Below are 26,154 nucleotides of genomic sequence, written 5' to 3' on the forward strand. Positions count from 1 at the left end.
GATAAGTCCTAAAGGCAGAATATTTAATGACAACTAGAAAAAGTTGCATTTCCTGCGAAAATGCAGTGTGAATGCCGTGTAGTGGAATCTGAAAAAGCAGAAAAAGGAGAACTATCTGCTGAAAACACTGTGTAGAAGCTGAACTCTGCTGAAAAGTGCTTTATTTGAAAGATTACACTGAAGAGCGTCAAGAAAGCAGGGAGAGTGCGAGGAGGGAAGATGTGCGGCAAGAGCCACAGGTCAGATTTGAACCTGCGCCACCTGGTCTCAAGGTGGCTGCTCATCTCACTTTTGAACTTTCTGCTGAAAAGAGCTGAAGAAACAGAAAATTTTGCAGAAAAGAAGTAAAGAAACTGAAAATTCTGCTGAAAACAGACCAAGAAGCAAAGAATTCTGCTGAAAAGATGTAAAGAAGCTGAAGTTTGTGCTGAAAAGAGGTGAAAATTTTGAACTGTCTGCTGAACAGAAAATTTGCCCTGAGCAGGGTACGAACCCGGGACTTCTGGTCTCAAGGCGGCTACTCGTGTCAGTGAGCTAAACTGGTTTTCCGGAAATTGAATCGAGAAGGAGAAACTGACAATTCTGCTAAAATGAGCAGAAGAGCGTGAGATTTGTGCTGATAAGAAGTGAGAAAGCTGAAAATTCTGTTGAAAAGAGGTGAACTTTTTGAACTTTCTGCTGAAAAGAGATGAGGAAACAGAAAATTGTGTTGAAAGAGGTGAAGACACTGAAAATTCAGCTGAAAACAGACCAAAAAGCGAAAATTCTGCTGAAAAGAGGTTTCTGCTCAAAACAGCTAAAAAGGTGCTGAAAAGGGGTGGAAAAAAAACTGAAAATTCTGCTGAAAAGGGGTGAAGGGGTAAAATTTATGTTGAAAAAAGTTTAACTGTGAACTTAAAGAAATGTTGCCATAAGCGGGATTTGAACCCGGGCCTCCTGGTCTGAGAACGGCTGCTCATCTTACTGAGCTAAAACACGGTTCAGCCCGGCAAGCAAAACTGGTGATCACACTGATAATGTGGTCCCATTCAGCAAAATGGGCCAAAAATAGCATAAAAAGCTTAATATCAGAGGGGCCAATGGCGCAATATGGCAGCTTCTGTCAGTCTATCCCAGGGCAGCTGTGGCTACAACTGTAGCTGCCTCCACCAGTGTGTGAATGTGAGAGTGAATGAATAGTGGAATTGTAAAGCGCTTTGAGGGCCCCGAAAAGCGCTATATAAATGCAATCCATTATTATTATTATTATTATTATTATTATTATTATTATTATTATAATATCTCAAAAAGTATAAAAGTTATGAGCACCAAAAGATATAGCTGGCATTAGCAGAAGGTTTTGTGCAACGTTTGTGTGAAGAACCACTTGTAACACACAGCATCTACATTAAATAGCGGTTGTATTATGATTTCACACAAAATCTCAGATGGAGAAAAATGTTTGGTCGCTGAAATGGGACAAATGATGAATACATTTACATTTGAATCCTAATTTCCCAGTGACTTCACAGACAACCAAACATGTAGCCAGGGGCCTTATGACACCCAGGTCTCATGTATTTTGTTTAATAGGTTTCTATAGACATTAGTGAAGCAAAAGTTTTGGTACTCCTAGTAACCCCTTTTTCCTTGAAACTGCTGGTTGTGTATTGATGCAAGAAAAAACATGAGCCACTCTGTACTTTTTTGGAAGGCAGCTGGACTGATTAATGTGGCTGTGTATCTGATGGTGTTATTCATCTCTGAATTGTGGCTGGAGAACACGCTTATGGAAGAAGACATGTTTTGATTGTTTTAAATAAATAGAATATCAATATTTGCTTTTCACTAAGGAATAACAAAGGTGTGAACTAGAGGATTTGTCTAATAACATGCCCTTTTTTCTCCTCTCTGAAACTTTTACTTTCAAGCTGGATCATCTACCTCTATCTCCTGTGTCTCCTCCAGCCAGCAAGTGTCAGCGGGCCTTCTGGCTGCACACCGGTATTGACAGGATGAAAAGGTTCAGGCGGCACGGTCAAGAGTCCCAGAGGGATCGGCTAAAACAGGAACTCTTCGCGTTTAATAAGGCAAGTAAATTAGACCATACCACACAGTTTGCCATCTGTAGTGATGTGGTTCAATGTGAGTGATGAGAAGAAGAAGACAAAAATCATTCAGGAGACTCTGAACTATCTGCAGTCATGATATACATTCAAGTGACCAGGTTACTAAGCAGAAACAGAAAATAAAAGTAACCAGAACAAGATCAAGTAAGCTGTTCACTTTAAATTTATATATTAGTTTCTTTTTCTCGTGATTTTTGTCTGTACACCACCATGGTCCATTTAAATCAAACAACAGAGGCGTGATTGAAGTGCAAGCACTCAGCTTTAATTCAAGGGCTTTAACAAAAATATTGACTTAACTGTTATGGAATACAACCACTTTTATACATGGTTTCCATTTTTAGTACTCTGGTGTTCAGAATGTAATTCCAAAAATTATCATTTTTCAAATACTTAAGAACCTGACTTATCTCAGCTAAGAATATATACATTTCAGACAGAATGTCAAATAATTAATATAAGTGCGGTGCCTTTTAGAATCCATACAAATGTCAAACTTTGAACTCTAACCAGCGTAGGTATCCAGCTTAAGTAACCATAGCGATGTAATTAGGTTGATCCTAACATTAACAATATTATAGCCCTCTGGTTTTTCTAATCCACTAACAATAACCAAGTGACAATGAAGAAGCTTAGTGGAGAAAGCAGTGCCACCTGATTATTTCAGTGCATCTAAACCAGGGGTGTCAAACTTACTGTCTACGATACAATTACATACAACCCGCAGGATCATTTTATATGTCAGTTATTAATGTGGAAGCCGAATCTTCAGCCCTGTTGAGAATCCATGCAGGCAGTGGTGGAACTTTATTTTTGATGGGTACTCCATGTGGCCAATCACATGCAAAGACAGACTGGGATCATACCATTATGTGAAAGAAGGAAGAGGGCGGACGTTCCAAAGACGGCACGTGTAGTGGTGTAGCCAGTTACATGGAGAGACAGGAGAGTCGGATTTAAATGCTAGCAGGTCATTGTGGAGGACAAAAGGTTTCAAACTTGTCCAGGCTTTAAATCGTGTGTGTTCTCTTTAGTGGTAGTAAATGCATAAAAATAGGGCTTTTATTAAAACAGTGAAAAAAATCAAAAAACTCCTCCCTTGAAAAAGACTAAATTTACAGTTCAGTATTGAATATTACATTAAAAAACTGTATACAAAATGTCTTTGAATGGCAGAGATGCAGAAATGTCTGTAGTCATAGGTTTTACAGCTTTTACAGTTATATTTCTACTATCGAAATGTGTTTTGTTTTGGTTTTTTTATGACTACAGTTTTAAAAAATGGTCATATAAAAAAACTGTTAAATATGTAACTTCTTTACACTGTGGGAAAGGAGAGTTTCACTGGTCTGGGCCACTTAAGATCAAAGTGGGCTGTATGTGGCGCATAAACACTGCACTCATTTTACAGATAATTGTAATCATAATGATGACGCACTTTCTGCATAAAAGAAAGTGCGTCTGCAAAAAGACAATAACTATATGTAAAACCTAATGCGAAAGAAAAAATGTTTTGACAATATTATTGACAATTTTATTGACGAATAAAAACAAGATGAAGAGAGACGAGGTCCAATCAGAATGAATTGTGTTGTGTACAAAGAAGGGATGATGATCCAGTTAGAAGTTATCTTATGCAAAGTTAGACGTGCACAATTTGATCTGCCGCTGACAGACAAGGTTGGGCGAGCTCCCCGTCTCATGAAAAAACAACAAAATGTCAGAAGAGTAATCATATGGACACATTTCATGTCAAGGAAAGTCAGACACTTTGCAAACCGCGGTGCATAGAGCAACTTTCACCGGTTAAAAACACAACAAACTTTTATACTTTCTATTTTTGTCAAATGAATTGGTCTACAACAATCTTATGATATTTAATCAAATAAAACTAAATTATGACTAAAACAAAATCTAAATTTGCGTCAAAATTAACACTGGAACATTTATGTATACCTTTACATGTCCAATCTGAGATGTTGCTCTCAAACACTCATTCCTCCTGGTCCTCCTGGCGTGTTTTCAAAACTAAGAATTCTAATACGACTCGCCAGCTTGGCATAAAGACATCTAGCTGCTGTGATAGTGGCTGTTTGTTGGGTGTCATTGTGACAGATTCCCATTATAGCTTGTTCTGTGGCTAAAGATTGCTTCCAGTAAACAACGACACTTAAGGCACTTTGATTTGTGTGCTCCTTCCATTGTTGTCATCTTATTTTAACTTTATCATTTCCTTCCAACATTACTGTGCTGCGTGGATGACCCTAGTAGTTATGAGTAAATGCTTTCTTTTTTTTTTTTTTTAACCCCTCAGCCGTAGAAAGCTGGTTAGGGGTTGTCATTACCCTGCCCGGCAAGTTGGCAGGCGGTGTGGATTGTTGTGAATGCGATAATGCAAGCAGAATTGCAACCATAGGTGTATCTACTAAAGTTAGACCAGTTTGAATCTCAGTGACTCAATGTCATGTTTTGTAAATGTGATAACTCAAAGTACTAAATGTAGCATATGTGACTCAAGTCACGTAGGATATATTTTTACCACTCCCTGCCACCAGTATTTTTACATTTTGTTTTGAGTCAAGTTCTTATTTTTTGCTCTTGCATATACAGACTGATAGCGGCCGCAGCCTGGCAGAGTACGCCAAATGTACAAACATAGTAGTTGGTCATGTCCGTGGGTTCTAGACTTAATTTTCCAGACCAGTAAAACATCCAGTAAAAGCGTGATATATTGGACTGGGGAGCCAGTGAAATAAATATAAATATTAGACACTGCTGCTGACTGTTAAACTCTGATTAAAATCATTAGCTGTGAATTCTGACATTTATTGAGATGTATGAGGGCATTTCTTAAAGCTGGTATTGTTCTGTACACTCTTGTCTCTGTCCTTGGCTCTTTTGTCAAAGTTCTTTTCACTCTCCTCCTCAGACAGTGGAGCATGGATTCCCCCACCAGCCCAGTGCTCTGGGCTACAGTCCCTCCTTGAAGCTGCTGGCCATTGGCACTCGCTCCGGGGCTATCAAACTGTATCCATCACTCTGTTAAATGTTCAGTTTCTATGCCATATGTTAAAACAAGATCTAGAGTGTAATTAAAGTGGTGGGTGGGTTCGTTTTGAGAGAGGTCAACTTGAGTCTAATAACAGATTAAATGTCATGTTGAGGCTGTCATTTTTAGCATCTACATGGATGTTAAAATCACCCACAATAATTATTTTATCTGAGCTGAGCACTAAATCAGATAAAAAGTCTTGAGAAATCAGACAGAAACTCAGTGTAAGGCCCAGGTGGATGATAGATGATAACTAATAATAACAATAATAATAATAATGTATACTTTATTGATCCCCGTGGGGAAAATCCTCTCTGCATCTAACCTACTCACTCAGTGAAGCAGTGGGCAGCCACTGGGTGCCCAGGGAGTAGTGTGTGGGGACGGTACCTTGCTCAGGGGTACCTCAGGGTACAGAGGATTCGAACCCCCGACCTTCTGATTATGGGGACCACCACTCTACCTAGAGTTATCCCTGCCCTAATAAGACTGTTATTTGAGTTTTTCAGCTGGGGTGGACAAGGCTGAGCATCAGGCTTTCAAATGAATTAAAACTCTGTCTTGGTCTTTGGTTGATTAATAAGCTGGTGTTGAAAATTGCTGCCACACCTCCTCCTCGGCCTGCTTCAAGGTTTCAGATAGAATGACTCATTCATTTAAGCTAACATAATCATCCTGCTGTAACCAGGTTTCTGTAAGGAAGAGTAAGTCAATTTGTTGATCAATTATTAAGTCATGTACTAACAGAGACTTGGAGGAGAGAGACCTAATGTTTAATAATCCACATTTCACTGTTTTACTCGTGGTGCAGATGTGGATGCTGTATGTGGAGTCTCTAATTCAGTGATCTTGGCCTCCAGAGCTGCAAATAGGCTACATATAGTACAAGTAGGATTACTGCTAAAGGAGGCTGAGGAGTAACTAAACATGTGACACAACAAGCAGGAAAGTGTAGGAGGGACAGGTGAAGAGGCCATGCTGCTAGCGAGTCCTTAAAGACACAGTGAGTGAATACTGTGACTATAAATTAGCAAGTGAATACACAGAGTGTGTGCTTTGGATGAAGCATGTGAAGATTACACTATGAAATAAATAAGTTATCTATTAGTTTTTAATTAAATTGCTGCACAAAAACACCACTGTGTGTTGGACCAGGAAGTGATCCTCTACTGCAGAGAGAGGGAACACCAAGTGACAGCGCCACCCAAAGGAGAGAGGAGGTCTAAGTTGTGACTTCTAAAGCAAGAAGATTTCTGGCTCTAATTCTCTGTACATAGTATCTTGGCGTCCCCTCAAACACTGAGATGCCTCCCTGAAATTAGGACTTAAAGTTTTGGATTTCTCTGTGTAAAATAGACCATCTTACTAAATGTGCATTAGCTTAGCTCTTCCCAGTGTGCTAGTATGATTGCAACTATGATAAATGGAGTCTGTGCTTAACCATTGTTCAGATATGGAGCTCCAGGTGTGGAGTTCATGGGGCTACATGATGAGAATGCTGCTGTCACACAGGTGCACTTCATGCCCCACCAGGTAATGTTTGATATAAATCACACAACATAGAATGCTAGCAGAATTTTGTTTTATTGAGCTTGCTTGTACTATAGTGCTGTTCTCAATAGTGTGTATCAGGGAATACATTTTATTATATCTCTGATTATTTGTGACTCTTATTCAGGTTGAGCTGGTTACTTTGCTGGATGACAACAGTTTGCACATGTGGACTCTAAGAGGACACAATGGACTTTCGGAACTTCTTGAAATAGGACGCTTCACGCTGACTGGACCACCTGGGTAAACCACATATTTCCACCTATCATTTTCCTTTCTCCACAGTAACCTTTTTGAGAAATGGCCTATTGGCCAGAGGGGCCAATGGTGCGATATGGCAGCCTCGCTTCTGTCAGTCTGCCCCAGGGCAGCTGTGGCTACAACTGTAGCTGCCTCCACCAGTGTGAATGAATAGTGGAATTGTAAAGCGCTTTGGGTGCCTAGAAAAGCGCTATATAAATGCAATCCATTATTATTATTATTGTTATTATTATTATTATTTGACTTGTTAAGTTAAGTAAAGCCAGATAAAGAAGAGATATGAATATGTAGAATTTGCTTAGTTGTACAGGTCACAGGACATCTACCCATGCCTTTGATCAAAAAGTTGCCAAGTGATGCCACTTTTCTCCTTCCTCCTCCTCCTCTCAGTGCCCCTCCAAGCGTGACCAGAGTGACAGCAGTACTGGCCCACTCCTCAGGTGAGCTGCTGCTGTTGGGGACAGAAGGTGGACATGTATTTGTAGTTGAAGTTCCAGGATTCAGAGAGCTGGAAGAGAGGAACATCAGCCTTGACCAAATTGCCAGCAGGTAGGCAAATTAAAACACATGTTACAGACAGTTGCATACTATATGCTGCTAAGGACTATGACAGTTGTTAGTTTCTGCAGCATAGACATAAAAAAAAAAAAAAAAAAGTGAAACTGCTAAAGTTACTAGAGGGAGTTTTTTCTGTTTGAAAGCACTTATTGTTGCGTTAGTTTTGTTGTTTTAAAATTTTGTTTTCTGCTAGGAACAAGAAATATCCTTCTCGTCACATAAAATATTGTATTTAGCTGCTGTTTGCACTTGTGGCTGAATGCTGGATAGAGCAGATTGTAGCTCAACTAGGGATGGGTATTGATAAGATTTTCACGATTCCGATTCCATTTTCGATTCTGTTTAACGATTCGATTCTTTTTAAAAAAGGAGAACACTAAGGTCGATTAGCTTAGAACTTTGTTTTATATCTTCTCTTTGAACAAGATAGAAATTTAGGAGTAACATGGCCTTACAAACCCAACAGTGAGATCTTAAGAGATCCAGCCTACGGCTCTTCAATGGGGTGTCACAGGGTCCCCGGGGGAAAAATGTAAAATAATAAAATAAATATTCTTCTGTAGCAATAACAAAGTATAACATAAATTATTCTGTAGCAATTACACAAGAATATCCAGTAATGTCCCTGCCTACAATTAAACACACTTACCGAAAATCGGGGGCATCTGCTGTGGCAAACGGGTGCAAACCTTTTACCACAAACTTAGTCACTGCTCGGTGACATTCGTCTATCCTGGCCTGAAAGGAGATTTTACCGGTAGACTGCAGCGAGAACTGCCAGCATCTGAGCCAGACTCTGTCTGTCTCTCTCATCATGGTCACTAAATGCACAGTAATGGCAGGTTTTGTAATAAGGCAGATCGCGCTAACATAATATGCACTGTTAGCTGATTATTTACCTGCCGCATTAACGGGAGAGGACGTGCAAACGTTACCGCTGCTGCTGGGTTGAGATTCACGAGTCCGGAGCGGAATTAAAAACACGACATTCAGTTAAGGTCATCACGTGTTTTGTCAGCAAATGCTTTTGCATATTCGTAGTGTTTCCTCCCTTAAATGAAATATCTACTTTTCAAGTTTTGCAAGTTGCCCTGTTGTCATCCGTTCTCGTAAAGTATAACCAAACTTTTGAGCATTTGAGCCGCCGTGTTTCCTGCCAGGTAAATGACGCTCCGCAACGTGGTGACGTCATTCGGGGCGACTGGAATCGATAAGGGTATCGTTTGCAAAAATGGCAAACAATTCCAAGGAATTGAAACAGTGGGAGCTGGTTCTCAACAAGAACCGGTTTTCGACACCATCCCTAAGCTCAACACTACAGTTTGTCTGGAAATTTACATTATTCTTTAGTAGGGCTGTGCGATATGACCAAAATCTCATATCCCGATATAAAACCTCTGTCGCCCCGTTTTACCGTCGTTGTTGCTAACGACAACCCATAAAAACAGGCGCTTGTCCGTCCGTAGTGTGGTTATATTAAATATAAGAGAAAGAGAAATGAATATAGCCACTACAGTGACCATCAAAACGATGAACAAATATTGCCGTAAACTGTTTATTTTGCGACACCACGAAACAAACGATAGCGTAAAATGAAACGACAGACGTTTTTATATCGTCATCCGATATATATCGTTATATCGAACAGCCCTATTCTTTAGTCACTTTCAGAGCATGTATTACAGTGGAAATGAGCACTCTGTACATTATAAATATCAGTCTGCTCACTTCAAGTGTTTAAAAAAGTGTTCCTGCTAAACTGCTGTCACACAGTATCAGTGTTGGGGAGTAACATTTTAAAAGTAACCTTCCCAACACTGCACAGTATAATAGAATATATTGCCTGTCATCCCCTGTGCATCAATAATAAGACTGATATTCTCTTGAATTATTTCCTCTGCTTGTTGTGTACAGCGTACCTGATGACTACATCGGTCGCAGAAATCTAGAACACGTTGAGGCCTTACAAGAGAACCCGGTCGATCCAGATCAGGTCATCATTGGCTATGGACGTGGCCTCATGGTCATCTGGGATTTGGAGAAAAAACTTGCCATCCAGCACATTCCTGCCACACAGGTACCTGTCATGTAACGTACGCCTGAACAGAACACCAGCTGCCAGTATATAAACTGACTGAATACTGTGTAATCTATCCATAGCAACTGGAGAGTGTGTGTTGGACTGAGGACGGAAAGTACATTCTGAGTTCACACAGCGATGGAAGCTATTGTCGATGGATGGTGGGGGGGCAGGACACGAACGAGGAAGAGAAATCAGACATTCCTTATGGTAAAGAGGAAGCTCTCCACTGTTTTATTAATCATAAAGTAAAAAGGTTTAGGCCTCATGGTTACTTGTGTTTTATAATTGCAGGACATTTTCCCTGCAAGGCCATTTCTAAAATAGTTCAGCTCCCTACAGAAGAAGGGTAAGATGACGTCATCCACCGGTGAAATAAATCTTTTTGTCAGCTTCCTTCAGAGAAAGTGATGTCGTCACCTTTCTAATATTTAACTTCTCAGATATGTTATGTGAGCCGCTGTTACACATTAATCACTGAACAAATGGAACTGAACTTGAACCTTGTGTGTACGTATGTTTGCGTGTTTGTGTAGGCCTCCATTCCTGCTGTTCAGTGGTGGTATGCCCAGGGCCAGTTATGGGGACAGACACTGTATTACAGTGATCCATGGTAAAAAACACGTGGCCTTGGACTTTACCTCCAGGATCATCGACTTCTTCGTCATTAGAGATGGACCGGAGCACACAGGCAGGCCACACACACCAACAAACTGGCAACAAAATTACAGCACATTTAAATATGGGACTCTTAAAGTATTTGACAGCATTGAAGATCTATGTTCCCCAGTCTCTGATGTTGTTAGGTCCTATAAAGAGTGCACAAACATACTAAATACACAGGGGAACACTGCTTCAGTGTTTAACTTACTTAGACTTTGTTACTTTGTTGCTGTGTAGAAGGACGCAGTTATAATAAGTGAACAAACATTAATGAATACAGTTTAAATGCCAAAACATATTAATCATGATATTGATGTTATTTGGGGGGAATACTCATAAACCAAATGTAGAAAAGACAAATGATGTCAAATCCCCCATTAGAAAAAAATAACACTCAATAACAGTCAAGAGTTTTTGGGCCTATCAGAAAGTGAATGACATCAGTTAATTGCTTTGAACCATGTAGTGCTATTTGTTATGTCACAATTGGCTAAAAAGTGATAACAAGTAACGGTAGGTGATGTAGTTAGTCAGGTAAAAGAATAAACCGCTTTATTTGAAATTAACTGAGCTGAACATGAGATGTGTCAGTCAGTAGGGTTGGAATTTTGCATATGAGCTAGCTTGGTGAGTTAAATATTTGGATAAAAACAACAAAACAGTTTTACAGCACATGATCCTCAGGAGCAGAGGAATCGCTCTTTCTGAGGGAACAAGTAGAGCGTACTCTTATACCAACCAATACTGTACCCAGGTGTTCCCAATCTCTGATCACCTGACCACACCACACACAGACAAAGGCTACGTTCACACTGCGGGCGAAAGCGCATCAAATCTGACTTTTTTGACCCTATGCGACCCATATCCATGTCATATGAATGCTTCCTGGCCATCCAGTGTAGATGTTAGTGAAACTGTTGGGAAGACAACGTTGGAGGAACGTGAACATTTTATTTGTACTGTATAATCTGCAGATTCTGACAGAAATTTCCAACTATCTTTTGAACCACCGCTCCTCTCTAAAACAGCAATAAGGATCATTATTAGGCCATTTGTAAATAACAAAATAACTTTATAACTTAAAGCAAAATTGGGAAACGTAAAGTCCGAAACAAGTCTTTATATTAAGGCCATCGGTCAAACAATACTGTTGCTCTGGGTCTAAACAGCGCGCTGTGTGTGACGTCTTCTTTTGCGCATGCGGGCGCTTGAGGGTTCACACTAGAGCGCGTTTGCTGTCACATTTTATTTGTAGTGTGAACGAGCAGACAAAAACATCGGATTTGATCAAAAAATTGGAATTGAGCATCAAGACCTGCAGTGTGAACGTAGCCAAAGACAACTTGCCAGATAAGGCAAGGTTACCACAGTTTGAATTGACACGGGTTTGTGTAAATTTGAACATAACTCTCTTGTGTAATTGTAATTTATTCATCACAGCAGCCCAGAAAAATGAGAGCAGTTTTGACAAGAGACACAAGCGTATCCCAGATCTCAGTTTATTAGCTGCTGTGTATCTTCCTGCAGGAGAGCCCAGTGCCCTGGTTGTCCTGGTGGAGGAGGAGCTGGTAGTTATTGACTTGCAGACTGAGGGCTGGCCCATCATACAGACTCCTTACTTGGTCCCCCTTCATAGTTCAGCCATAACATGCTCACATCATGTCTCCACCATTCCCCTCAAACTGTGGGAGAGGATCTTCGCTGCTGGAAAGCATCAGAATGCACACTACTCAAAAAAGGTAAAAATCTTTGTAAATTGAAAATAATGTCCCGTCATATTTATATTTCTCTGACTGCATGACAGGTTTTCACTTTTTCTGTGAATCTGTAAAAACACAGGCTATACAGTCACCCCATTAAGTGCCAATATTATTACTGATGGGATATGTTACCACTGTATGAGACTCTAAAGAATCCCCTAAAAGGCTGTTCATCATAACTTGAATGGTGCATCTTGAATATAAGCTGATGGTTGAGGACATCAAGTTTTCATACTGTTTTCTTACAAATTTTCTTTCTTCGTGTCAGCCGTGGCCAGTAACAGGAGGTCAGAACCTGGCCCCAGATCCTCCACAGAGAGATCTGCTCCTCACGGGGTTAGTACGGTTGCCTTCATTCACATTTATTGAAAGGTCTTTTTGAAGTTGTAAAAATTATTCTAACGCTGCTGTGTATATAGGCATGAGGATGGCACAGTTCGTTTCTGGGATGCATCAGGAGTCTGTCTCTATCCCATGTACAAGCTGAGCACAGCTGGAGTATTCCACACAGATGCTGACCCCAATGACAACATGAACCAAGGGACTGAAGGAGAATGGCCTCCATTTAGAAAGGTATGTTTTTCTAATCTAATCTATAGAAAAGAACATTTTCATTTATATTTTAAGGTGAATATAAAGAAATGTCACGACACTGGGACTTATTTTAAGTATTATTCAGGTATTCTATCACAAATTCCATCAATTAGTTGAGTAATCGAATAATGAGCAATGATAAATATTCAAATAGAAAAAACACAGGTCTTTCCAAATGAGCTGCTCGTTGGTTAACATTTTATAAATGGCAAGGTTTCCAAGTTTGACCGCATATAACATTTCTCAACAAAACTAGAACTAGAATATTAGAATTCGTGTGTGTGTGTGTGTGTGTGTGTGTGTGTGTGTGTGTGTGTGTGTGTGTGTGTAATTTTTGTTTTTTGTTTTTTTTAAAGAAAAAGTGTTCTTAAATGCAAAAAAATTATCAATGGGCAATTTTGAATCACTAAAATCAGAATACTTTAATAATTCCTGAGTAAACTATGTATACATAACCCCACTAAGTGCATGTCTTTGGGCTGTGGGAGGAGCGCACTCCACACAGTAAGCTTCTGGCCAGATGGTTATTTAGAACCCAGGACGTACTTGCTCTGAGGCAACCATGCTAATGAATTTATAATTAATCTTAATTAGCATTAAAATTAACATAATCTTTTACAAGTACTAACCAAGCCCAGCTTGTGGGGATAGGTTAATTGGATAATCCAAATTGCCACTAGGTGTGCATGTGCGAGTGAATGTGAGTGTGAATGGTTGTCTGTCCCTATGTGTTGGCCCTGCGACAGACTGGCGACCTGTCCAGGGTGTACCCTGCCTCTCGCCCTATGACAGCTGGGATAGGCTCCAGCGCCCCCCGCGACCCTGAAAAGGATAAGCGGAAGCGAATGGATGGATGGATGAACAATCTTTTTACATTATTTTACTTTAAATTAACAGCAGTTATTTATTTTAAGATTTATGTAAAAGAGGAATGTTAATCAAGGTCTTGCATAGCAGCATATTAGGCAAAGCTGGAAGTAAGGCAAGGCAAGGCAAGTTTATTTGTATAGCACAATTCAACAACAAGGTGATTCAAAGTGCTTTACAGAGACATTAGAAAGAAGAACAAATAAAAAGCATGATTTAAAATTGAATAAAACAAGCAAATAAACTAACTAACTAATTAACAAACAAACAACAGTATATAAAATCAAAACAGATAAAATCAGAACAGTAGATAAAATCAGTAGTTAAATGTAAGTTTTGAAATTTAAGCTTAAAAGTGTGGATTTGGTGCTTTATTCAAATGCAGCTGAGAACAGGTGAGTCTTCAACCTGGATTTAAATAAACTGAGTGTTTCAGCTGATCTGAGGCTTTCTGGGAGTTTGTTCCAGATATAAGGAGCATAAAAGCTGAATGCAGCTTCTCCGTGTCTGGTTCTGACTCTGGGAACTGATAAAAGACCGGATCCAGATGACCTGAGGGATCTGGAAGGTTCATACTGGGTCAGGAGGTCACTGATGTATTTTGGTCCTAAACCATTCAGAGCTTTATAGGCCAGCATCAGAACTTTAAAGTCTATCCTCTGACGGACAGGCAGCCAGTGTAAAGACCTCAGAGCTGGACTGATGTGGTCCACTTTTTTGGTCTTAGTGAGGACTCGAGCAGCAGAGTTCTGAATGAGCTGTAGTTGTCTGACTGATTTTTTTTTTTAGGTAGACCTGTAAAGATGCTGTTACAGTAATCAAGCCTACTAAAGATGAATGCATGGACTAGTTTTTCCAGGTCCTGTTGAGACATCAGATCTTTTATCCTTGATATATTCTTGAGGTGATAGTAAGCTGACTTTGTTATTGTCTTAATGTGTTTTTCTAAGTTTAGGTCTGCATCCATCACTACACCCAAATTTCTCGCCTGGTTTGTGGTTTTTAGATGTATAGATTGAAGTTCTCTGGTGACCTGTAATCGTTTTTCTTTGGCGCCAAAGACTATTACCTCAGTTTTGTTTTTGTTTAGCTGGAGAAAATTGTGGCACAACCAGTCATTGATTTCGTCAATGCATTTACCAAGAGCCTGTACAGGGCCTCGGTCTCCTGGTGACATTGTGATATATATTTGTGTGTCATCTGCATAGCTGTGATAGTTTATTTTGTTGTTGTTTATAATCTGTGCCAGTGGGAGCATGTAGATGTTAAACAGAAGGGGTCCCAAGATGGAACCTTGGGGAACTCCACATGTGATACTTGTCTGCTCAGATGTGAAGTTACCTATTGATACAAAGTATTTCCTGTTTTCTACGTATGTTTTGAAGTAGAGGTGTTACTCTAAATTTCACCCTTGTCATGTTTCTGTTTAGGTTGGCTGTTTTGACCCCTACAGTGATGACCCAAGGCTCGGCATCCAGAAGATCCATCTCTGCAAATATAGTGGTTATCTGACTGTAGCTGGCACTGCGGGACAGGTGACTATTGAGAATTTTACAACAGACCTATGTCATGTTGGGCTAAGTCATATCTCTGATGTAGAGTAAGTTAAGCACTTAACTTACATCAGTAAGGTAAACTCTTACTTGTCAAGTTAGAGTTAAGTTTTAAGAATTATACTTTGCTAGTAAGTCAGTATATATGATAAAGCCTGCTCTTGACCTTTGACCTTCTGTAGAAGTTTGAGAGAAATTTAGATTTTGCTGTTGATTCTTACGCCCTCTTGCATATGTAGGCGTAGTAGAGCTTAAGAAGTCAGTTTTTTCACGCTCAGTGTTGAATTTATTTATATTCATAAACACTCTTTTCCCTCAACCAAAGCATCATGCTGCCACCACCATGCTTCAGTGCAGGGATTGTAATGGCTAGTTTCCTCCAGGCATAGTGCTTTGGCTTACAGGCTAAAAAGTTCAATCTTTCTCTTATAAGACCAGAGAATTTTGAGTCCTTTAGGTGCTTTTTGGCAAACTCCAGGTTGGCTGTCATGCTGTGTCATTTGTATCCAGTAAGACTCCCCCATGCTACACAAGCCTACCTTGGAATATAATATATTCTCTTGCACTTCTCTTGCATATTATGCAAGAGAAGTGTAACTAAAGCTATACCGGCAGTGTTGAGGAACCAGAAGACAAGAAGGCATAAGTGCACAAGGTATGAGAATATGGGGTTGTTGGAATGCTACTACCAAGGAATCCCAGTGGAAGGGGTTACAGGAAGTGGATGTGGGACCTATGGAATCACACCCAACATCTAGACTAACAGCAAAACAACTAGTAGCTCAGTGTTCAAATAGCTGGAAGAAACTACTCACAACTAGAGATCAACGAGGTACAACACAAATGCTATGCCAAGGGTTGGCCAAAACGTCATTTCAAGGGGGGTGATGTCACCAGGTCCAAGTACAACTTATCATACAATTGTGTGTGTGATAGGATCATGGCTGAACTGGAAAACTGGACCCTCTTTGGCTGATTAACTAAGAGTGCATAAAGTACCTCTTGAAGTTCTACAAGAAGATGTGAATGCAATATTACAGACAATCCTTATTGTCTAAGTTTGAAGGATAAAGACTGTCCGCAGACCGAGTGGGGTGTGTGTGTGTGTGTAGGCCTACGTTGATATCACATTATTGTGATTATTCCCACTGTTATTTTGACTTTGCAGATCCTAATGTTGGAGTTGAATGACGAGGCAGCAGAGCAAACCGTGGAGGCTAAAGTTGTGGATTTGCTGCAAGGTCAAGAAGGATTTCGATGGAAGGTAAAGAACAGAACTGATTACTCGCTATGTTTGTTTATGTTTTTACAGTGACATGCAGCAGCTGTAGACATTATGAAGGACGGATCTGGCCACTGTAACGTGACCCGTATGTTTTAGGTCTCCAACAGAGTTTTCATTCTCTACAGATGCCTCCCCCAAAAAGTGTTTTTGCAGTCTGGCACAAAAATGATTGAATGAAAAATTTAATTAATGCAACTTTGCAACCAAGCTAAGTAGCATTAATAACTAAGAAATCCACCCTCTTGTCTAAATAAGGTCAGTTGTACTTCCAGAAATAAGCAGCAGCCAAAACTCAAAAGTTGAGACTTTGCAGAATCCAGAAACATACAGTGGGGCAAAAAAGTATTTAGTCAGCCACCGATTGTGCAAGTTCCCCCACTTAAAATGATGACAGAGGTCAGTAATTTGCACCAGAGGTACACTTCAACTGTGAGAGACAGAATGTGAAAAAAAAATCCATGAATTCACATGGTAGGATTTGTAAAGAATTTATTCATAAATTAGGGTGGAAAATAAGTATTTGGTCACCTCAAACAAGGAAAATCTCTGGCTCTCACAGACCTGTAACGTCTTCTGTAAGAAGCTTTTCTGTCCCCCACTCGTTACCTGTATGAATGGCACCTGTTTGAACTCATCATCTGTATAAAAGACACCTGTCCACAGCCTCAAACAGTCAGACTCCAAACTCCGCCATGGCCAAGACCAAAGAGCTTTCGAAGGACACCAGGAAAAGTATTGTAGACCTGCACCAGACTGGGAAGAGTGAATCTACAATAGGCAAGCAGCTTGGTGTGAAAAAATCAACTGTGGGAGCAATCATCAGAAAATGGAAGACATACAAGACCACTGATAATCTCCCTCGATCTGGGGCTCCATGCAAGATCTCATCCCGTGGGGTCAAAATGATCATGAGAACGGTGCGCAAAGATCCCAGAACCACACGGGGGGACCTGGTGAATGACCTGCAGAGAGCTGGGACCAAAGTAACAAAGGTCACCATCAGTAACACACTACAACGGCAGGGAATCAAATCCCGCAGTGCCAGACGTGTTCCGCTGCTGAAGCCAGTGCATGTCCAGGCCCGTCTGAAGTTTGCCAGAGAGCACATGGATGATACAGCAGAGGATTGGGAAAATGTCATGTGGTCAGATGAAACCAAAGTAGAACTTTTTGGTATAAACTCAACTCGTCGTGTTTGGAGGAAGAAGAATACTGAGTTGCATCCCAAGAACACCATACCTACTGTGAAGCATGGGGGTGGAAACATCATGCTATGGGGCTGTTTTTCTGCCAAGGGGACAGGACGACTGATCCGTGTTAAGGACAGAATGAATGGGGCCATGTATCGTGAGATTTTGAGCCAAAACCTCCTTCCATCAGTGAGAACTTTGAAGATGAAACGAGGCTGGGTCTTCCAACATGACAATGATCCAAAACACACCGCCCGGGCAACAAAGGAGTGGCTCCGTAAGATGCATTTGAAAGTCCTGGAGTGGCCTAGCCAGTCTCCAGACCTCAACCCCATAGAAAATCTGTGGCGGGAGTTGAAAGTCCGTGATGCTCGGCGACAGCCGCAAAACATCACTGCTCTCGAGAAGATCTGCATGGAGGAATGGGCCAAAATACCAGCTACTGTGTGTGCAAACCTGGTAAAGACCTATAGTAAACGTTTGACCTGTTATTGCCAACAAAGGTTATGTTACAAAGTATTGAGTTGTATTTTTGTTATTGACCAAATACTTATTTTCCACCCTGATTTACGAATAAATTCTTTACAAATCCTACCATGTGGATTCATGGATTTTTTTTTCACATTCTGTCTCTCACAGTTGAAGTGTACCTCTGGTGCAAATTACTGACCTCTGTCATCATTTTAGGTGGGGGAACTTGCACAATCGGTGGCTGACTAAATACTTTTTTGCCCCACTGTATACAGCATACAAAAATAGGTGATCTAAAAAGGCTTTAAATGCTGCATTTACAATAATAACTAGCTTACTATGTGTGCTCTGAAGGCTATCATAAAACCTTTCTATTGTTACACCGTCAACTACATATTCCAGCATTTGATAGTCGTCTTCCTTCACAGGGCCACACTCAGCTGGATATCCAGGAAGACCCAGTGATGTTTCCTGCAGGCTTCCAGCCCTTTGCTGTTGTCCAGTGCCAGCCCCCAGCTGTGGTCACTGCTCTCACACTGCACTCAGAGTGGAAGCTGATAGCCTTTGGCACCAGTCATGGGTTTGGGTTATATGACTACCAACAGAAGAACAGTGTCCTGATCAAGTAAGGAGAAGCATTAAGAAAGATGTGAAACATGTGTCTGTACTGTGTTTACAGCTTCCAGGAAATCTGTTTCATGTTAGTGGATGTGTTTTAGCCATCATTTTCTTTCGTAGTACAAAGAAGCAAGTTGGATGTAACCAAGCTTTCAAACTTGCAAAATTTAAAACTGATACAACCATTCGTTTACTACTGGGTAGAAAATTCAATTCAGTTCAGTTCAATTTTATTTATATAGCGTCAAATCACAACAGTCGCCTCAAGGCTGTATATTGTAAGGTAGACCCTACAATAACACATACAGAGAAAAAAAAATCATTTATTGTCTTCTGGAAACGCCACACACCCAGATGGTGGATTCAAACCTTCCTGCTGCGAGGCAACAGTGCCAACCACTACCTGACAAAACCTGATCCAAAACAAATCTAAACCATAATGGCTATCATAATAACAGTTACGCAAACAAACTCAAGACAGTCCATGACAGCGACACACACCTGCCCTCTGTGGCTCTCAGCAGGTCACTCTGACCTGCAGACTCATGCAGCTGGCCTTAGTACTATCTACCACCCACTCCTGAGACTGCATCAGCCCAGATACCACCCAGTGATCCATCAGTTATCACTCATGCATCAGGCCCAGGTCCCAGCTGTCATCCATCATGTTCAAAGGAAATCTTCAGTTTTAACACAGTACAAGTGATATAGGGATATAATATTTACCTAGGTGGATATTCCAACCTAATATATCAGTCACTCATGCTCAAGTCACCGTACATGTTATGAGAAAAACTGTAGCCTTGTTGTGTCTTTGTTTGTTACATTTTAGGAGTAAGCAAAGTATTTGTGCAGCTGTCTGCATATCATATGTGCTCATATTGTGTTTTCAAACTTTTAGGTGCACACTAAACCCCAGCGATCAGCTGGCCATGGAGGGTCCTCTGTCCAGAGTGAAGAGCATAAAGAAATCCCTGCGACAATCCTTTAGACGAATCAGACGTAGCAGAGTCTCTCTAAGAAAACAACATGTTAACACTGCTACTAAGGTAGAATCATAAAAAGGACTCTGCTATCTGTTCCGTGTTTCTCCGTTGTCGCATGTGTTATATATATTGATATCTGCCTAAGCAGCTCCAAGAGGCAAATGCTCGTCTGGAGGCTGAATTGGCAGAGATGGAGCTGGCTCCCGTCCAGAGGAAAATTGAAGCTCGCTCTTCAGACGACTCTTTCACTGGCCTAGTACGGACGCTCTACTTTGCTGACACCTTCCTCTCTGACAGTGAGTTGGCGTGTTAAACGTGTACTATAGTACGTAAACAGCACTTGCTACAGAAATGAATAGTGGGCAGAACTTTGGGTTGTTTCCATTTCCTTACGTTTCTCCTCATTTTCTTGTAGGTTCACATAACACACCCTCCCTATGGGCAGGGACCAATGGTGGCTGTGTGTTTGCCTACATGCTTCGCCTTCCTTCTGTCGAGCATAGAGCAGATGAGCCTGTCACAGCTCAACTATGTAGGTTTAACATTGTGGTGGCCTGATCTCTCAGCTCTGCCCTCCTCTTGTAAAGTTGTCTCTGATTTGCGTCCTTTATTTTCAGCCAAGGAGATTCAGCTGATGCACCGCGCTCCTGTTGTTGGTATTGTGGTGTTAGATGGACATGGGGCTCCTCTCCCTGAGCCCCTGGAGGTGGCTCACGACCTGGCTCGCGCACCTGATATGCAGGGCTCACACCACCTCCTGGTCGTGTCTGAGGAACAGTTTAAGGTTAGACTTGGAGCACTAGGGTTGCAGTGGGTCATTAAGATGTCTTAAAAAGTTAATATCAAAGAAAAGGTGGTCTTAAAATGTCTTGTTTCTTGTAAATTTTTCTAAAAGTATTATGTTTTCAGGTAGTATTTTTAAAGACCTGTAGATTACAGCCCTCAAAAATAACAATTAAATCAGTTACTATTGGTTCATGTCACTTGTTGAGCATTGTTGTGTCTTAGCTTGTTCTATGCTCTAAAGAGAATGCCATTTATGTGGTCTAGGCTCACAATTTTTAATATCGGTACAATTACTGTTATTTATTGAGGTGTAGGATAGAAATATTCAATCCTCTTAAAATTTTGTAAACTCTATTCCAATGCATTTGTTTTGTGTGTTCAGGTTTTCACGCTGCCAAAAGTTAGTGCTAAGATGAAATTAAAGCTGACTGCTGTTGATGGCTCTCGAGTGCGACGGGTAGGCATGGCCTGGTTTGGCAGCAGTCGGACAGAGGACTATGGTGAAAGCGGCTTGTTGGTCCTGACTAATCAGGGCGATGTTCACGTGGTGTCACTGCCACACGTCAAGATGCAGGTACATTACCCCTGCATCCGCCGAGAGGACGTCAGTGGAATCGCTTCTTGTGTTTTCACCAAGCACGGCCAAGGTATAGAGACACCTGCGCACACGTTTCTTCCTCTGTTTTACTGGGGCTCTAAATACATTCTCTTTAGAATACAACATCAACAATACAGATGTGTCTCTAGCTCGACCTTCTAGAAGCAGTTTTCAGAAGTCATGTATGTCTTTGTTCTAGCCTAAAGTCTTTAGCCTTAATAGCCATTTGAAGAGATGGGGATCAGTAACAAGTTGCTGACTTTCCACAAAGAGCTAAAGAAACATGTGACAGTCAGAGAATTCAGAGTTAAAATATGTGTTAGTGTTTTGCAACAGCAATTTCTAAAGCAGCTTTTAAAAAAAATTTAGACACATGCTTCAAAATAACTGCCCAAATAAGGAATGTGAGGTGTTTCAAGATGCCTGTACAACAAGACCTGGTTTTAGAACGACTTTGATTTCGCTCGCAGAAAAAGTACTGGCTTCATGGTGCTAAACTGGGGTTACAATTTGTATATTTTGTGATTTGTGTTAGTACATGCCGACAGACTTGTATTGTGGGATAAATTAATCAGATTAAAAGATCCATTTACTGTCAGCTTATTATGAAAACTGGATTGTTTCGTTTGTATGTTTGTTGGTTTTAAATGGAAAGAACCCTCATGCCGCTTACATCCATGCTGTTCAGTAACTGCTGCCACGAGTTTTTAGAAGTGAGATTTTCTTCCTAAAATGTGATTTTTGTCATGTTTTTTTGTTGCTGTTGTTGTTCAATGGACAGTCATTTTGCCAGTGCACTTATCTACATTCATAGGTCCCCCCACCCCCACCCCGCTTGCCACTTTCACTAAGCTCCTGTGTGCTGTTGTTCTCCCTCAGGCTTCTACCTGATCTCCCCGTCTGAGTTTGAAAGATTCTCTTTGTCGACCCGCTGTGTTGTGGAGCCTCGTTGTCTGGTGGAGGCTCCACTTCATTCTGGCTGCTCCAACCAACACCAGTCACAGCCAGATGGAGCTTCATCTACTCATAGGTACTCATAGGTTTCCTTGTTTTCATCATGTTGGTGTTTGCTGAATACAAAAGTTTGCTGTAGGGCAATTTAAGCCAGGTTGTTAGATGATGCTGGTAGTTACAACTTCCATGTTAAATGGGAGTAAAATCATTGTAACAGTGCCAAATAGTATATAAAAGAGAGTGAAAGATTGTAAAGACTGACCCTGGTGAAGAAATAATAAACATTAGATAGAAATCTCACTGATGTGTGCAGAGTGTGTAGATAGAAAGAAAAGTAAAAATGAAGTTAGCTAAAAAAGGTAGAAGCAAGACTGATATTGTGTAACACAGAAGTGCAAATTGCATTTATAAAAAAGAGGAAAAGACACAGCGGTCTGGTCTGGTGGATTTGATGGCCGTCAAAGTGGCTGTCTGACGTTCTGATCCCTGGTTGGTGAAACTCACTCTTGGGACATAGAATGTCCAAAATAATGCGTGAGGCTGAGAGATGCCGACAGTCCTGACTCAGGCGTGCCTCAGCACCTGGAAAAGTAAAACCGCTCAACTAAAGCGCATAGTTGAGTGGCTGCCTCCACCAGTGTGTGAATGTGGGATTGTAAAGTGCTTTGGGTGCCTTGAAAAGTGCTATATAAATCCAATCCATTATTATTATTATTCTAACATATTTTGCCTCCTCCTCCCAATGTATAAATCACTAGCTCCAATATAGTCAGTTATGCTGTTTTTGTCTTTTATTTTCTCTTAATGTTTATAAGTGACATCAACCTTCCAGTGACTGTAGATCGAAATCAGCCAGTATGGCTATATCAGCAAAATGTACTCATTTTACTTCCAGTTCATTGTCCCCTTTTAACGAATATTTTAACAGGATATTAATATTACATGTTTTACATATTACAATAATTGATATGTTTTGACATCCCTAAGAATGAGCTGTCATTACGTTCTGTCTTCTCTGTCCTTTCAGAGCCAAACATGATGGTGAGGATGCAGGTAAAACAATTAAAAACAAATAATATCATTGTAAGTAAATGTGCATGTGCCACATGAGTGTGTGTTCTGTGTTCTGTGGTGTTTTATAATTCTGTGCTATGCTAAATGTGCTGTCTGTTTTTACACGTACCTTGTCTATGGCTGACTGTGTTGACATGCCATCTATTGCAGAAAATGCAGCTAAACATGTTATGGAGCATGCTTTGCTGAATGATGAGAGTGAGTACAAAGGCAGGAGAATATCCTGAAATATAGACCTGGAAGGTCAAATAGCATGTCCCTCAGACATTGTAGTTGTTCAAAGGAAATCTGGCTTCAGTTGTAATTGAATTATACGCTACCTTTTTGAGCTGGTCCTGCAGCCTCTTACTCACATTGTCATTTGAAACATCCAAATTACATGTCTCAGAACCATATATAAGCACATGACTGATACAACTTCATTTTTTCCCCAGTGAGCTGGCTTGTTGTGACTGAGCTAACGCTCAAAGTCATGACAAAGTGTGGTGTTGTTAAAAGCAATCGTTGGTTACAGTTGTTTTTTTGTGTTTTGTTTTTTTCTTTTCAGAAGTACTTCAGGAGATCCAGAAGTCACTAGAAGGAGATCAAATGCAAGTATCACAAACACATTCTTTGTAGTTGTACAAAAATTACACAAGGAAAAAAAAGATGTTGTGCCATTCTCAGGCTGGAAAAATGACTGCAGTGTGCAGCTAGATCTGCTTGTAAGAAGTGTTTGCAGCGTGCACCTCCGGGGGGGGAAATGTACTGAGCAACTTCAGTCTGTGTTGTTACTGTGATGCTGGTGTTAATCCCAGAACTCTGAATCCATTAATATTTTTCCCAATTAACCTTTAAAAGTAAACTGACGTAATTCTTTGGCTTAAAAAGCTACCAACATTTTTTTCTTGCAGATTTTCACTTGATATGTTACGAGAAAATTGAACTCATTCAACCCAGAAATTCTTCTAACATTTCTCCAATATTAACGACAAACATCACACTGTGCATTTTGACCATACATCTTTACTTCAATCTCAATCATCCAAATCATTTTTGAAAGTCTTGTGGTTTATTTAAATATAACCTTGCAAATCTAAGGCACGGTTCTATGTTCCTTATAGCGAGAAGAGGCTTTTGCCTAGTAAGCCTTGCAAACAAGCTGTATTTGCTCAGTCTTTTTCTAATTGTATCATAAACTTTTAAAATGCTGAGATTATAGCTCTTGGGTTTTTAAAGGTGAACATGAAGTTGGACAATTGTAACCAATCGTGTTAATGGATTCTGTTTTCTGTTTGTCAAAGGTCATTCCTGGAGAATAATGTGAAAAGTGCTGTAGCGTGAGGAGCCTATCTCAACAGCTGAGGTGAGACTTTCTTTCCTACAAATGCAAAACATGCAATCAATTTTTGAATCCACATCTGTTGGTTCATGGTGTTTTTGTGCTATATCTTTACAGAGAACCGACATGTTGATATGTCTAAAATGGACCTAAGCAACAGATCTTGCCTCCATTTTAGCTGACACTACTGACACCTGACCCCTCTCCTCAAAGACTTACCCATCCCGCCATTTACTGATGCTGCGCTCACACTGGCCCCTTCATAGAGACACCAATAGGCTCTTGTCAGAAGTGCTTTCTGAACATCTAGGGCTTTGGCTCAGTAATGGTGCAAAGAATGTGAAGGAAGTGACACCACATGTGCCTAAGGACCATACACTGCTGCCATAGCATGGCCACACCCATTTAAACCCAAAGCTGGATGAGGCACATTACTGGCGTGTGACCGGATCCCTTTAAATCAGCCTTCTACATCTGACATGGAAGCTACTGAGCTGTTTTGTTTGGTATAAAACTGTTTGTTTAAATTCACTTGATGTTCTAATGGCCTTTATCACTACCAGCATCACCATCTAGTCACTGTACTCTGCTGTATATCTTACTGGCCTTCATCTCCTCATAGAGACATGAAGAAGAAATTTGGGGGATGATTTTAAATAACATTGATAAATATTTTGTGTAGTTTAGATTTGTGATTTGTTGTAGGAAAGCCCATTTCTACCTGCAAAAACATGTTGTGTCCAAAATTATAAAGTGTTAAATTAACAAGTTGCTGTAACAAAAACTTGACAAATTCTTGAGACACTGAAACGCAGAGGAAACGCGCGTTTCAGTCTGAATTAGGTGACACTATTTTAATTCGTTTGGGGTTCTTTGTTGGTTTTGTTTGTTTATACAACATTGATGTAACACAAATCATGCGTTTTCACTTCATGCATAGTCTTTATATTTTTTCATGTCTTAACTTTTTAAATTTATATCGACAAAGTTGGCATGATTTTAACTTTTAGTGTTTTTTTGTTTTTTTATGTTAATGAGCTTCCATGCTATTCAGAAAATCAGTGGAACATGTTCAGTAATGCCTGAGATGATTGATGTGTGTGCGTGTGTTATTTTGACTTATCATTTAATTAGCATTACACATTCTTTACACCACGCATAGGTACTGATGCACTACTGCAATTTTTGTGCATGTTCTGATTTTAATATTTTGCTTTTGCAGGTAATAAATACTGTAATTTAGGAATGTAATTATAAACTATTGTGCTGAAATATTTTTAATATATAAATGACTCTTTACCTGTGGATCTGTTGTAACTGGGGTTGGCTGCTATTTAGATCACACAAGGAAATATTTTGGTACTATCTCTCACAATGCTGGGTGTTTTAGCATCAGTCTAGAATCTATTTTTGTAGTGAAAGAACGCTAATTTTTTTTTAAATAACTTTACACTACAGTTTTCTAGGATAAAATTGTTTTTTCAAAGAATGACTGTCTGGCTCTTTTTTTTCTGCACAGTATCTCCATTTTTTTTAACATAGCACAAAATGACTATGCTGCAATGCAATACTTGATTGTGAGTGTCCCCAAGTCTTCAAGTCTATGTGTGCTTGGTTCAGAGACCACATGTCAACTCAGAACCCATTATTTGACCCTCATGAACTGCCAAAGCTCAGTACTCCTTTTTGGTATCGTTTCCTCTAAAAAGCCTAGCTACAGTGTTATGTACTTGCAGAGCATAACTATCTCTGGTAAAATCTATACAATAAAGGAGGAATCAGCTGTCCTGCGTGATCCAAGTGTTGATAATAATAAAAACTTTA

At 40.2% G+C, this 26,154-nt stretch overlaps 1 protein-coding gene across 1 annotated transcript in view; it reads left to right on the forward strand.

Annotated features, from left to right (window-relative positions):
* llgl2 (LLGL scribble cell polarity complex component 2) overlaps positions 1–25,819 on the forward strand; it is a 48,714-nt gene extending 22,895 nt beyond the window's left edge. The window contains exons 2-27 of the mRNA XM_085465429.1: positions 1,948–2,069; positions 5,038–5,135; positions 6,612–6,693; positions 6,839–6,954; positions 7,363–7,521; positions 9,445–9,607; positions 9,691–9,820; positions 9,905–9,959; positions 10,147–10,301; positions 11,801–12,012; positions 12,302–12,369; positions 12,453–12,606; positions 14,925–15,029; positions 16,216–16,311; positions 18,422–18,618; positions 19,513–19,660; positions 19,746–19,893; positions 20,013–20,129; positions 20,215–20,381; positions 20,766–21,030; positions 21,861–22,011; positions 22,963–22,988; positions 23,160–23,207; positions 23,557–23,599; positions 24,293–24,354; positions 24,448–25,819. Coding sequence (XP_085321555.1) covers positions 1,995–2,069; positions 5,038–5,135; positions 6,612–6,693; positions 6,839–6,954; positions 7,363–7,521; positions 9,445–9,607; positions 9,691–9,820; positions 9,905–9,959; positions 10,147–10,301; positions 11,801–12,012; positions 12,302–12,369; positions 12,453–12,606; positions 14,925–15,029; positions 16,216–16,311; positions 18,422–18,618; positions 19,513–19,660; positions 19,746–19,893; positions 20,013–20,129; positions 20,215–20,381; positions 20,766–21,030; positions 21,861–22,011; positions 22,963–22,988; positions 23,160–23,207; positions 23,557–23,599; positions 24,293–24,332 — 3,018 coding nt within the window. The 5' untranslated portion in view covers positions 1,948–1,994 and the 3' untranslated portion in view covers positions 24,333–24,354; positions 24,448–25,819. The remainder of the gene's footprint in view (positions 1–1,947; positions 2,070–5,037; positions 5,136–6,611; positions 6,694–6,838; positions 6,955–7,362; positions 7,522–9,444; positions 9,608–9,690; positions 9,821–9,904; positions 9,960–10,146; positions 10,302–11,800; positions 12,013–12,301; positions 12,370–12,452; positions 12,607–14,924; positions 15,030–16,215; positions 16,312–18,421; positions 18,619–19,512; positions 19,661–19,745; positions 19,894–20,012; positions 20,130–20,214; positions 20,382–20,765; positions 21,031–21,860; positions 22,012–22,962; positions 22,989–23,159; positions 23,208–23,556; positions 23,600–24,292; positions 24,355–24,447) is intronic.
* The last annotated feature ends 335 nt before the right edge of the window (positions 25,820–26,154 follow it).

Source organism: Copadichromis virginalis, linkage group LG8, assembly GCF_057382275.1.
Source record: "Copadichromis virginalis isolate Kocher_CV1m ecotype Utaka linkage group LG8, C_Virginalis_male_GT1.1, whole genome shotgun sequence".
Classification (NCBI taxonomy): domain Eukaryota; kingdom Metazoa; phylum Chordata; class Actinopteri; order Cichliformes; family Cichlidae; genus Copadichromis; species Copadichromis virginalis.